The sequence below is a fragment of the Opisthorchis viverrini genome, assembly GCF_000715545.1.
Source record: "Opisthorchis viverrini unplaced genomic scaffold opera_v5_255, whole genome shotgun sequence".
NCBI lineage: Eukaryota > Metazoa > Platyhelminthes > Trematoda > Opisthorchiida > Opisthorchiidae > Opisthorchis > Opisthorchis viverrini.
In genome coordinates, this window is record NW_008751911.1 from 317605 (window position 1) to 332123 (window position 14519).

Consider the following 14519-nt stretch of genomic DNA (forward strand, 5'->3'; position numbering starts at 1 on the left):
GGAATCATTGATATTGCACCTTCACAGCGGCTAGCCTGAATAAAATTGTATTTGAAAGGATAGACGTGTTGCCGAAAGAACGGCGTCGGCAACTCCTACATTGAGCAACACGACGATGCTGAGCAAGATTAGACTGAGCTATCAGTTTACCGTAACGATCGATCTAAACCTCACTAACTAGCTTAAGTTTATCCTATAGCTACCACGTAGGTTGTCAAACGTTTGCGCTGTCCGTTCGGCGCCCACACCACGTGCATATTGCTCAGTTGAACGCAAAGGATAAGGTTTCCAGAACCATGATGATCGGTTCAACTGCAGCTGAGACATAGTTTTGCTACTTTTGGCTGATCGATCGGGACCTTGTAATTGACTATAAGACTGTGATTCAGACCAGCTTGGTGTTTGGTTTTAATCAAGTGGGCCAGCTTCACAGGGTAGCAGACGGAACTGTCTGTTGCAGGGCGCTTTAAATAACGATGAACCTGTCCACTTAATGACAAACTAGTACGCTGTTACAAATATCACGGCGCTGCAGGTCGTGAGCACTTCGAAGTTCCGAAGAATGTGACATCATCTTCACAACGCAGCCAGACGAAAGAACTGGCACAGACGCAATAAATATCTGGTGACAGAATAGGAACTCAACATTTCGTTATTCCTACATCAACACATTCCACATTCATGATTTACAACTGATTGGAACCGCTGGATGGGGGCAAAAAACACGGCGAAAACATAACAGCATTCAACCCCCCATATCCTTGTGCCCACAAAAGGCACGCAACTCAGTTTGCTTTTGTCCAGCACGAAGTTGCATGCAAACTGAAAATCCGTCTATAGAAACAACTTACTCGTAAATCTCACTGGCACACTGTAGAATGAGTAAATACAGTATTTCCCAAATTCTTTATGCAAGCTCATGCTTCCCCGCTCTTTTGAACTTCAGTACTCTGTGTACCCGTCCACATACGTTTAAATCAGGCTAGACGTAAACGATATTTCCCACACTTGGTCATCCAGAATAGATTGAAAAACCGCAAAAATAGTTCCATTAAAGTTTGAGAATTCTGAAACCGGTTCGCGAGAGTACGAGGGATGGAAGTTGAAATAAACAAGAAAGTACAGCTCATAAAGAGGAAGGACAATTTAGTTGTGCTCCTATGAACGGAAACTGTTAGAAAGGCAGTGAAAGCGCACGGGGAGTCATGAATTGATCCAGCACCCCATCTGTAACTTCCGCACGGCGTTTCTGATGTTCCTTCACAAAGCCCGTCAGGAGGTTGATGAGTATCTTCTTCAGTTCACCTGTAAGCAGCTTTCCACTAGTGTATTCCTAAAAAGAACACAAACGTTGATGTAATTGACAAACACCTGAATGAAATTGACGAAAGTGCTTGTCACAACAGGAGCGTAGCGATGATTCTTTCAATAACTAATCGCTTTCGATAAAAATGAGGAGCAGTTAATCAGTTCAAGGTAGCAAAATGTGCAATTACTTGTGTATTCCATTACAAGGCCTCTAAAAGGAGAGACGAAACATATGAAGACGAACAAATTTCTTGGTTGGAGCGTGCACGCTCCGTTGTAAGACCACCCTTGAGGCGTTGTCACCCAGTAACTAGTCGAGTGAGTGGTGTGGAAATCAATGCGCTAGAGACTGACCACTCGCTAAATAAGATCATGTGGAATGGATTAAGTTTAAAATAACTGTTTTCTCGCCTTTTGCACCGTGTCTTGTATCCAGACACCCGAGTCTGCGTATAGTTTCCCTATAAAGCTCTTTGGTTCTCATCTGTCTACTGTCTACATCAACTTCACTCGTGAAGGGTGATTCGATACACCTCTGACACCCAGGTACCTTGAAGAGATTCCATAAGCCCTTAAAGTAAACACGAAAAGTTCGAAGTATCGTTCACTTTAAACGATTATCCCATGTTCGAGCATTCGTGAACACATTCAAGAAGAACGGTATGTCAATCCACTTGAATAAACAGAGACAAGGAGGCAACAACCGACTAGGGCTTCCTCAGACTAACAAGTAAAATATATAAAAAATAAGCGATAGGAAAGTGACAGCCCAAATTGACATCACGGAAACCAACCTGTCGAATTCTTTCCAGTTCTGCATCGTCTTCGAGGAAAAACCGCAAATACTGATAGGATACATCGACATCACAATTCCCTCCGTTCGCTCGATGCGCTTCGATCGTATCTCCACCACCGGAGAAAGCATATTTATTTATCTACAATTTTAAAAAAATGTCCATGAGGGCAGAAGAAGATATGCAAGTGCAGTAGAAAAGCAATAGGATAGCTAGTGACAACGCAGATTACACAGGTGACATGCTGTAATATTGTTCGCCGCTGTAATATTGTTCGCCGTAATATCCTGACGCTGCCCGGAAAAAGCACAAGGGCTAAGACGCTGCCGAGTTTCCCAAGCCCAGACAGGAGCAGTCGAGAAGCCCGGGTTGTACTTTTAGGATGAAGCATCCACAGCTCCAGCTTTCTGGTCACAAGCAGAAGATAGTGGGATAAATATGAAAGAGAGCACGATTGAGACTCACAAGTTGGTAACATAGCTCAGTTACGTTAAAGACGGCGGTACGATCAATAGGGTCTACTAAATGTCTTATTATAAACCTATTGTGGTGTTCTGGAAGGAATGGTACATACGTTCGTCATTGCTTGTCCGCTTACATTTCGCTAAACATGTCCCAAATTGCAAGGTCAAAAGTGTGGGTTAAGAGCGAAGAGGAGGAGTACCGGGAAGCTTAGATATAACTCAGCAGCCCCAGTAAAGAATTTGTCAGCTGTATTATCCATAAGCACTGAGTTGGGACTTCATCCTGATCAGTCTCGCCGTTTCGCTTGGTGGCACGAGACGCCACCAAATCCTGCAGTAGAATTATTAGGACTATTTAGTCTTGTTCGGACTTCCGCACAGCCTGTTTACTCAATTTCAATAAAGGAATGGAGGGTAGCAGATTTGCATCACATTACTAAATCTGGAGACTTGCTACACACCTTCGGTCGATCACGAGAGTCAGTGTTTGGAGAGCTGAAGATGTCAATTGGAACACGACTGCTCGACAAAACTGTCGTGGTGTTCAACTTTTAAAAGAGACCAGAGCAGTTGCCAAATCAAGAAAGATGATCGTTTTGACAGTTGACAGTAGTGCCGCTTCTTGAAAATCCAGTTGAAGTAGAAAATGCAAAACTGATTTTGACATCGCTGTCTCTAGATGTTCAACCAGCCTAACTGCGCACCCACTTACCCTACTTAACGCTACCACGCATTGCCCGTGTAAAATTCAGAATATCGTAACAAGCATGTCGCATAAGTTGCGAATGTACCCACACGAATATGGGAAAAATTGGTCCGCGACCGTCGCACACACGTTCGCTTTTGTTACAGCTGTGCATCAAAATTCCCAAATCATCCCTCTTATTGTTGTCGTAAGTCCGTAGCAGCACCAACGCGGACTGTTCGCAAAACCCATGTGAATATTTCGGTTATCGAAACCATTACAGCAATCATGTAAACATCTAACGACAGACGTCCGTAGGGCCCCGGTTAAGTCAAGAACTTTTGCTTAATGAGATTGGCATTATAGGAAAGGCCGAGATTTGGCATTCTTGACGTCAAGGCTCAGCTCGGCTGACTGAAACTGGCATAGAACATGAGCAATAGTATACGCACAAATCTTGTCCGACACAGTGCTTGGGCTGATGAATGCATACACCAACGAGTTCCGAGGTTACCAGAGTTGTTCTGATCGTCTCCGGTGACTACACCCGCGCAAACCTGGCTCGATATTTCCTTGCTAAAAACAAGTTTCTGGGAAGCTCAAGCTCCCTTCTACGAAGAGCGCCTAACCGAATCTTTCTGGCTGCACTAAACACTAGAAATATGAACATTGGTCTAGGTGAGTTTGCCGGGCACTCATCCTTTTTTCATTCCCTCTTCTTTTAACGAAGCTGAATTGACGCGAAAAGTAAACAGCGTCTTACCTTAGTTTTAATCTGCTTTGGAGTATCCGTCAGGTAAATCGAAGTATTCGGGTTGCTTGCACTCATTTTGGTTTGGTTCCCTTGCAGCGCCGGAAAGAAAACTGAGTAAAGCATACTCGGTTTGGGCAGTCCCAGGCGTGGTGCAACGTCCCGAGTCATGCGGAAGTAGGGATCCTGATCAATAGCGCAAGGGATGAGACAGCCGATTTCAGCTTGGTTTGCAACGGAGCCAAAAATGGACGGGAACGATCTCGCAAAGCTGGGGGCAGCCTGGATAGCAGGGAAAGCAATCTTTCCGATGCAGTCACTCTCGTTGAACCCGAAAATACCGCGGACTTGGTTGAAGGTGACAAGTCGCTGAATCTGACAAACAGTCCGATAAAACTCTGGACACTGGCTAAAAACGAGGTGCAAGAAGAGTTGAAGGTTTATTATACTAGAAATAGAAACAAGTTGATTAGGTGTTACAGAGTGGAGGGGGTGTAAAATAAGTGCTAACAAGTTTGAAATAGTCACACCGAAAGCGAGCCGTAATAATATTCGAACTCAGAAAATTATAGGTACACATTTGGAAATACTCGAAACTTTAGAAAATCAAACTAGTACTCTCAAGGAGATGATGCGGACCAAACAGCATTATCTAACGCACATCACTACTGTTGTTGCCACAGTGTGGACAAGCACAAATGAGCACACCAAAATTGCAGTTTGACAGTCGGTTGCTAGCCGGTTAGTGATCAGCTCAATTCATTAGACTATCCTAACGTGGATGAACATACCTCACCAAGAGAAACCAGTTTGATACTGGAGTCTGAATGATATGGCGACTCAAACTTTTATGTAGCACTACCGGATTCACCTACGCTAGGCATGACAGAGCAGGGGGCGCTGCCGATGGAGCGATTTAGCACTGATTACAGTTCGTTGTCTGGGCGAGGTCAGCCTAGTGAAACCAGAACAAAAAATTCTCATCACAAACGTCAGGAAAATCAACCCATAAGTAGTAAATACCGGTGCGTAGACGCCATGCAATTATAGAAAAAAAGCCCAACAAAAGAGTGAAAAGAAAGAGGTGGTGTGGGAGCTTGTTCCATAAATATTTTGGCCCTACAAGACACGGTCAAGAGCAAGGCGCTCACACCGTACAGCAACACTGATGTGAATACGTTTGAGCATCGTACCGCAGTAAGTTAGCGGTGTTATATATTGACGTTGTGTTTAACTTTTTACTCGCTACTCGTTGAGCCAATCGTTCGGCAATCCTCGTTCTCTGTTTCTGGCACAATCATTCGAGTGCGCAACAATTTAATCTTCTATCAAAACACAATGGAACGATTGTTTCGCCCAGATCGGTTTGACGCCGATCCCCAATCCTCTTCTGCTTCAGAACAATGGATCCATTGGCACGAAACGTTTACGAACTTCCTCTCATGCATCGAACTCCCAAACGTTGACAAAAGAAAACTTTTGGTAAATTTCCTTTCTCCGTCCGTCTATCAACATGTTTGTGATTGTACTACTTACGAAGACGCCATCCAGACGCTCGAAAAGATGTACATTAAACCCAAAAATGAAGTGTTTTCCCGCCACGTGCTGGCTACTACCAAACAAGAACCGGGCCAATTAGTCGACGCGTTCCTGCAAAAATTACGTTACCTTGCCAAGGACTGCAATTTTCGTGCGGTTTCTGCCGATGAACATCGGGATGAGGCTATTCGAGACGCTTTTATCACAGGCTTGCAGTCTAATTCCGTTCGCCAACGACTACTAGAAAAACACACTCTTAAGCTTCAACAAGCTTTTGACGAGGCACGTCTGCTTGAACATGCTCAACAACAGTCACTCTCATACGACTCGTCTTCTCATGTTCCCTGTGGCGCCGCATCTATCAAAACTGATAAGCCTCTTACTCCTGTTCGTGATGCTTTTATCTCTCAGATGGAATCTAGTGACACGATTGCAAGCACATCCTTATCTTGCTTCTTCTGTGGCAACGGTAAGCACATTCGTTCAAAATGCCCGGCTCGTGAGTCTTTCTGTCATTCTTGCGGCAAGAAAGGTCATTTCCAAAAAGTTTGTCGATCCAAACTGGGTTCAAGCCGTATCACATCGACGGTGAACCCTGGTGTCTCATCCATTTTCAACATCTCTTCATCCATGGGACTTTCCAAATCAATCGTTGATGTTATAGTGAATAATATCCCACTTCACGCACTTATCGATACTGGTAGTTGCGAAAGTTATATTTCTTCTGACATCGCACTAAAGCATGGTTGGACAATAACATCCTCTAAGAGCGCTATCTCGATGGCTTCAACGAACTTATCGTGTGTTACTAGCGGTCATCTTTATGCTACCGTTCTGTACAAAAGCACACTATACGAAAGTGTCAAACTCTCGCTCTTATCCAATTTGTGTTCAGACGTCATCCTTGGCTTGGATTTCCTCAGTCAACACCAAAGTGTCATCATACCATTCACGGGTAAGCGGCCCCCATTCGCCATATGCACATTGAAAGCAGCGAGAGTTAACGCCCCCTCTTTGTTTGATAATCTCGCCCCTGGATGTACTCCAATTGCCACTAAATCTCGTCGTTTCTCTCGCACGGATACGGTATTTATCGAGACGGAGGTTCGGAAGTTACTAGCTGACAAAATTATTGAGCCGTCTAACTCTCCTTGGCGCGCTCAGGTTCTCGTTACTACGAATGACAGGCATAAGAAGCGCATGGTCATCGATTACAGTCAAACCATAAATCGCTTCACTTACCTTGATGCGTATCCTCTGCCGAAGGTGGACGAACTTGTAGAGAAGGTTTCCCATTACACGGTGTTTAGCACACTAGACCTTCAAAGTGCGTACCACCAGATCCCCATTCTCGACAAAGACAAGCCATATACTGCATTCGAGGCATGTGGTAAACTCTTTCAATTTCGCCGCATTCCGTTCGGAGTTACTAATGGTGTGGCCTGCTTTCAACGCACCATAGACAACATCATACGCGAGGAAAATCTGCTCGATACATTCGCATATGTTGACAATGTTACCGTGTGTGGTCGCGATGCCCAGGAACATGATCGAAATTTGAAGAAATTCTTAGAGGCCTCAAAACGTCACGGTATTACATTTAACCAGAAAAAGAGCATCATAGCTACTGCGAAAGTACTATTACTGGGATACGAAATATCTCATGGTATGATAAAACCGGATCCTGAACGTTTTCGAGCCCTACGGGAGTTGCCTCATCCATGTGACATCCGTTCACAACGAAGATTGGTCGGAATGCTGGCATACTACGCACACTGGATCCCATGTTTCTCAGATAAGATTCATCAAATCGTCCGCAATCAGATCTTCCCGATTCCAGATAGCGTACAAGCGGCACTGAATAAGCTCAAACACGATTTGGAAAAGGCAGCCGTTTTCACCATAGACTACACTCGTCCACTCGTTGTGGAAACTGATGCTTCCGACATAGCCATTGCGGCCACTCTCAATCAAGACGGGCGCCCGGTAGCTTTCTTTTCACGCACTCTGTCACACAGTGAGCGGCATCATTCAGCAATCGAAAAAGAAGCGTACGCGATTGTTGAAGCTCTGAGAAAGTGGAGACACTACCTGATCGGCAATCACTTCACACTTGTCACGGACCAACGATCAGTCGCCTTTATGTACGACAAACAACACAAAGGCAAAGTAAAAAACGACAAAATCCAGAGATGGAGACTTGAACTGTCCTGTTTTCATTACGATGTCCAGTACCGTCCAGGTAATCAGAATAAAGCCGCTGACGCACTATCGCGGACTGATTACGTATCTGCGATGTCACAGGTGGATCTCAAACATCTTCATAATACATTATGTCACCCCGGTATCACGCGGATGCTTCATTTCGTTCGCTCAAAAAATTTGCCGTTTTCGACCGATGATGTTAAGGCGATTACAAATCAGTGTAGTATTTGTTCGGAATTGAAGCCTCGTTTCCTCAATCACCCTTTTGGCAATCTTATTAAAGCTACACAGCCGTTTGAACGCGTCAGCATAGATTTTAAAGGCCCACTTCCATCGACCTCCCACAACAAATACCTTCTAACAATGATCGACGAGTACTCTCGTTTCCCATTCGCCTTCGCGTGTACGGATGTGTCCTCATCCACCGTGATCAAGTGTTTTAATCAGTTGTTCTCTTTGTTCGGAATGCCCTCATACGTCCATTCTGATCGTGGTGGAGCTTTCATGTCAGGTGAAGTACAAACGTTTCTTCACGACAGGGGTGTAGCAACCAGTCGAACTACCCCATACAATCCGCGCGGTAACGGACAAGTCGAACTGCTTAATGGTACTTCTTGGAAGTCCATCACTTTGGCGTTGAAGACCCAACAACGGGACATTACCGAGTGGGAATGTGTGCTTCTAGATGCTTTGCACTCTGTTCGCTCCTTATTGTGCACCACTACTAACACGACACCACATGAAAGATTCCTTAACTTCCACCGGAAGTCAACGTACGGCACCTCTCTTCCGACTTGGTTATCGACTCCAGGCCCCGTTCTGTTAAAAAGGATGACACGTTCTTCCAAATACGATCCGTTAGTGGAAGAGGTGGAACTTGTTAATTGTAACCCGCAGTATGCCTGCGTTCGTTTCCCGAACGGAAAGGAAGAAACTGTTTCTCTTAGACATCTGGCACCCAAAGCACAGACAATATCAGATGTCTATTTATCTGAATCAATCGAAAGTGCAGCGGCTCCTCCAGACGAGACTCAATCACACTCGCTTGATCCTCCTGGAGGCGAAACGGCACCACCAGAACAACCCAGTGAGGTTCCAGGGAATGTCCTACAGTACATCACAGACCAACAGCGTGTTCGACCGCATAATCTTCGAAACCGCGAAGCCTAATTTATATTCTCCTGACAATAATCCCTCCGGCGGGGAAGAATGTTATATCGTTGTGTTGTGTTTAACTTTTTACTCGCTACTCGTTGAGCCAATCATTCGGCAATCCTCGTTCTCTGTTTCTGGCACAATCATTCGAGTGCGCAACAAGCGGTATCGGCTCTATTCTTACAAGCTCCCTTAGTGTAGGCCCGGTGCACAAAGATGGACGAAATTTTGGCCAGGCAGTCTGGTCAGGGATTGACAAGCTGCTAGGGTTCAGTGTGCGCCAATTCCTAAAATATTCACGAATAAAGGGTGGATTTCAGTCAGAGGAATGCTAGATAAAATGGTAATCCACTTAATAGTAGCCGTTTTCACCTCGCTTTGTCATTCCGTAGCCTATCCTCCACCAACCTTTCGCCAGAACGCGTTTGGAATGGTGAAATGTTTATTTCGGTAAACAGTGGTTGGGAAAGCTTGATAGATGCTCAATTACTTCTACGTGCCAAGCATTACTTGCACCTACTGCAATCCCGACTTATTAGCAAGTTTAAGCAGACGTGCTGCAATGCTACAATGCTACAAAGGGTCGACCTATAAGACGACCGAAGGCGTTTGATATCCCCAAAATCGTGAAGATTGACTAATCTCACCATTGTTTTGTGGACAGGATGATTCAGATTCAGTGAAATCCGGTTCCTGTCGTATCTGGTCAGATGAGCAATAAATCTAAGGCGTGTTCAAATCACATTGGTTACGTTCAGAGAGTTCAAGTGGCGAAAACAAACCATGGTAACATATGAACGAGCCAAATGAGTTGTCGAGTTTGCGCTGGGTTTATTAACAGAAATGTTGGGACAGGAAGAAAATCTTTCCGGGAAGAGAAGTTCTCCATAAAGAACCACCATACGATACTAATTAGATGGCTGATGAAAGCTTGTCGATGGTCTGGCTTCATCCTTTGAGGTCTCATCACGTATCGAGCGAAGTGAGATCTCAGTTACCCTCTGCACTGTGTGATTGGAACGGTATTACGAAAGAGAGTGAGTATCAGTTTTTTCGGGACAAAGTTCAATCCTTTCCACAATCTTGCACATAAATCGACATTCTTTTCTGGCAAACTGAGACAATAGTGATACTCACGGGTAAGTCTCATTTCCCTTCCAAACATTACAAACGACTGCGTTTTATACTACACCATTACAGCATAATATGCTCCTAGTGTTTGAAGAAGAACACCATTTTTAAAGTAGCGTCCTCGAGATTACAATGCAAACCTAGGGAGCGATTCCCTGAGATTTCAATGCGGCGTTTCACTTCTCTAGATAAAAATGACACAAATCAACCGCAGATGGATCATTTTGGACCTAGAAGCCCTGCACATCGTCACCTAAATTTTCCTCTAAAACAATAGTCTTCTCGACTTCCCCTGTCTAGGCTTGAGCAACCTGGCAGTATCCCCTCCCTCATGCTTCCTTCGGGTAGCATGGCAGCCAGGCCCCAGAAGGGCGTCACAGCTGGACGACGACGACACGGACCGGTGCCTCTGCATCCTTACGGACGACCTCAAACGTTTCAGTCGTTTCTTTCTTAATCCCAACGACTTGCTGTTCAGCGTGGATTTCAACCGTACAGGCATCTTCGTCATAATTGCCCCTTCCTGGGCTTATCTAATCACAGCATTTTGTGCACCTCTTCAAAAGTGTACTCCAACACAAACTACAGATCCTTTACATGAAAATCCCCACGGATTCCAGATCAACGGAAATGTTCAAAAAAAGATACTGACCGACTGAGAGATAAACTTTCGGTTACAGAGTCTTTTGGTTTTTACCACTACAGTCCTCAAACATATTTAGATGTAACCACACGAAGGCAGCTAATTTTCATCCGCGGAAGACCCACCTCCTTGATTTCATTCATTTATTTTGTTCTGTAGCGCATCTTCATTTACGAAACTTGACAGTGTCTGAAGATGAAGAGTGTTCCGTTCTTAAATTTTGTTTTATGAAGGTTCTATATGTCCCCTCCCGTGGAGGCGTACGTGCCCACAGTAAATTTTCTCCTGAGTATATCAGACCGTGGTGCAAGGCAAGGGTGCTAATAGTTGCCTTTTCTCTTCAACCTCGTAATCGATGTGATGCTTGAGTCTTTGTAACCAGAATCCAACACCTGGGGGATCGAAATACTCACGGGACTTTCGCTGAGTACGCCAGCGATATCGCCCCTTATGGATCAAACTCCTCGGAAATGTTAACTATTCTAAACGAGCTTCAGATAGCCCCACGGTTGAGACACCAGTGTATGGACCGGATGGTCCGTGGTTCGAAACCAATGTCAGCGAGATGGCCGAAGTGGTTAGAGTGTGAATTTCCTGACTGGAAGGTCCGTGGTTCGAACCTGACCCTTCCCTCTCGACTTCCCCTGTCTAGGTTTGGACAACGTGACAGTATCCCGGCCCTCGTGTTTCCTTCAGGTAGTATGGCAGCTAGGCACCCGAAGGGTGCTACAGCTGAACGATTTTTTTAAGCTAAAGGGTTCCTGGTTGAATGATTGCCCGCTGATAATCTTCTCTATGCGGTTCGTTTGGCAACATCTGTGAAAGTACCCTGTAAATGTGTCGATAATCCCTATCTATTCATCTATCTACGCCCCAGTAGACAGTAGCTCTGGTACACTCAAAGACAGTTTTTAAGCTTTGAATGCATCGTTTAAGCGGGCTAAGAGCTCAGACATTGGTGTGGCTGCCTAGGATATGAATGTACAAGCAGGTGGAATTGGCGCTTCTGAGGCTCAATAGCTCTAGGATTGGAATCGAGACGAACGGAAAAAGGCAAAAGTTTTCTGATATTAATCTCTACTGGAAGGTACTATCCACAACCCTGCAACGCGCCGGGTGCTTCATTTGTGAAATGGCGCAAAACCAACTAGATCTATGAACGGGATATCGAAGAACACTAATAAACAATAGCTGCCTAGCTGTCGTGCCACCCGAAGGAAGCACAATGGTTGATATTGTCACGTCACCCAGGCCTAGACAGTGACAGTGGAGATGTCAGGTTGGGTTCGAACCACGGAGCTTCCGGTCAGTAAGTTTGCACCACAACCACTGAACTATCGCGAGCAACACCCTAAAATTGCTTGAAGCTCGAACACAATGCTTCTGGTCGAGAATACAATATCCCTCGAGGAACTGTCAGACTTCAGGTGAAAAAACCACCTACGCAGGTCGAGAAGCTTGGTGGATGCAGAAAGCTGAGGATAGCGCGGGTGAATGTCCGTGAATGTGCAATGACTATGCCAGGTGACATATGCAACGAGCCCGAAGAAGCCCCCAATGGGCGAAACAATCACTGATAACAATGGACCACTTACTTATGAGGAGGAGGGCCTAAATCGTTGGACTGACCACTTTCCAGGCCAGTTCAACTGACTACCTGCAATTGTTCAGCCAAATTCCCAATCAGCGATGCAGCCCTGGAAAGTGGACTTGGAGCCCCTGAAGGCTTCGGAAATGAGCGAATGCGTTTTGTCCCTCAAGCGTCACTGAGCTACTAGTCTTAACGAACTCACACACGCTCTGTTCAAAGATAGAGATGAAATCCGCAGTCAGAGCTTGTCTAGTTTATTTGTCTCCATCTGGGAGAAAAAGACCGTCCCAATTAATTTGAATGAGTCAACAGTAGCGCCAGTTTTAAAAAAGGTGCTCGCAGGGAGCATGGCATCTACAGCGGAAATAGCCTGACCCCCGTTTCAACTAGGGTCTTTACGTCGTCCTAAGGAGGCGCGTGGAGAGGGGATCTGAGAACTGCGGGCATAATTCGAGTCTGGAAGGGTTTGTGTGGACCATACCTCCATATCTGTCAAGTGTTAGAGGAACGGCATGCCCTCGCCAGATCTTGCAAATACAGGATCTACAAGAAAAGTTACCGTTTCCTGGTTAGTGGATACAGATCACAGGATAGATGTTGGTGAAGTCCCCGATGTGTTCTGAAAAATGCTACCCGATCCCCCTATGGCTGTACATGCAGCCACTATCCCCGGATATGGCTGGGCTTGTGCTGGATCCCTTCGGTCAAGTTGGCCCTGAATTCGGAAAACAATACCTGTCTGATCAGGCTGCATATCAGACGTGACAAGCCAGCAGCAGACTAGACTAGACTGTATAACTATACAGTTGAGTGGGACTAAGAAGCCCCCATGTTTTCAGTGCATGTTTTGAAATTTATATCCGCACATGATTATCGACAGATAAATATTAGCCTCCAAACCACTGGTTAAGAATTAGGCCACAGGTATTTTCAGAACATTGATTCCATGAATATAAAAGGATGAAAACGGCACGGAAGATATCCTGACTAGCTGTCGTATTTCTTAACACTCACACTATCGTCACTGAGGAGGGATAGGAGGAAGCGTCATAAGCGAAATATAACAACCCATTTAAATGAGCCAACCGTAAAGAAAAGCATGCTGTTTGAAACTGTGGATAACACCCACCCCATATATTGGAAGTCGCTGAAAATGAAAGTTTTCTTCGGGTCGAACCCAAGGGCGATAATGTCTTTGGCATTTTCCCGGGCCAAATTGAGGGCCGATTCAACAGTAAGGTCCTTCCACAGAAATTTTTCATCATCTGTCAGCTGGATTACGAGCGGAACGTTACAAACATCCTGTATCCATCTTCAGGTAAAGACTGAAATACCAAAGATCTTACTTGGTGAATAGAAAGGGGATAACGTGGCCTAAATGTAAAGCTTCGGAAGATGGACCTCGGCCAGTGTACAGGAAAAACGGTTTCTTTTGTTCCATCTTACCCACAATGAAATCCAGATCCCTGAGACCGTCAGAAGAGAATAAGCATTACCTGTGTGAAAAGAAGATATCCCTCCGCAACAAGTGATGCAGTGGTTTGTGGCATGCATGTTCAAACCGCTGTAGTAATTCTCGTGAAATCTTGGAGCATCCAAATCGGACAATCAGCTTATCATAATCCACACCCTTGTCCGAAGTAGTGGCAACCTCCCATGGGGTGACGACGTCCTCCTGAATACCATTGAGGCACGAAGAGAGCTCTTGAAATGAGAGTGGATCGGTCATTTAAGAATCCGCAGTGCTTGTTTGACGGAGCACGTTCACCATAAAAATAGGCTAAAACAACGGAAGAATCATGTAAGAGGATGCGATTTATCTAGATAAGTATAGAGGTGCACAGTTTATTAACGCAGATTATGACAAGTACACCGTGTCGTCACAGTGCAAAGAGACCCCTTGACCGCCTCCCATTGAACTTGGACTGAGAAACATTAGTTTTCGAATCCAAGAGTATTGGAGGGAGATAACTCGGCATGCATGAAACACGGCCAAGCAACAAAGATTTCGTGATACTGAAAGCAATCTTAAAGTGGAATATCTGCTCCCCCTTTGGCAATCACACAATTTCAATAGCACCGATGATGGGTGTGAGGCATCAATCATCAGAGAACACGAGAGGCTTCGAAACACTTATAGATGACATGTTTCGCAAAGGTATGACAGCAGTTTGAATTCTAACAATAACTTTCAAACAACACAGCATCCGAATATGGAGTGCATGAGATGAGGCAGATGTGTATGCTTCCGTG

The 14519-nt window shown here is 45.1% G+C and overlaps 1 protein-coding gene across 1 annotated transcript; it reads right to left on the reverse strand.

The window, feature by feature from the left end:
• Positions 1–1035: 1035 nt before the first annotated feature.
• T265_09084 (hypothetical protein) lies at positions 1036–13995 on the reverse strand (the record flags this gene model as incomplete). Its single annotated transcript, XM_009175069.1, has 6 exons — positions 1036–1333; positions 2103–2243; positions 4015–4411; positions 13396–13578; positions 13613–13732; positions 13763–13995. The coding sequence occupies 6 exons, from the start codon at positions 13993–13995 to the stop codon at positions 1175–1177; spliced, it is 1233 nt and encodes a 410-aa protein (XP_009173333.1).
• Between the last annotated feature and the right edge of the window lie 524 nt (positions 13996–14519).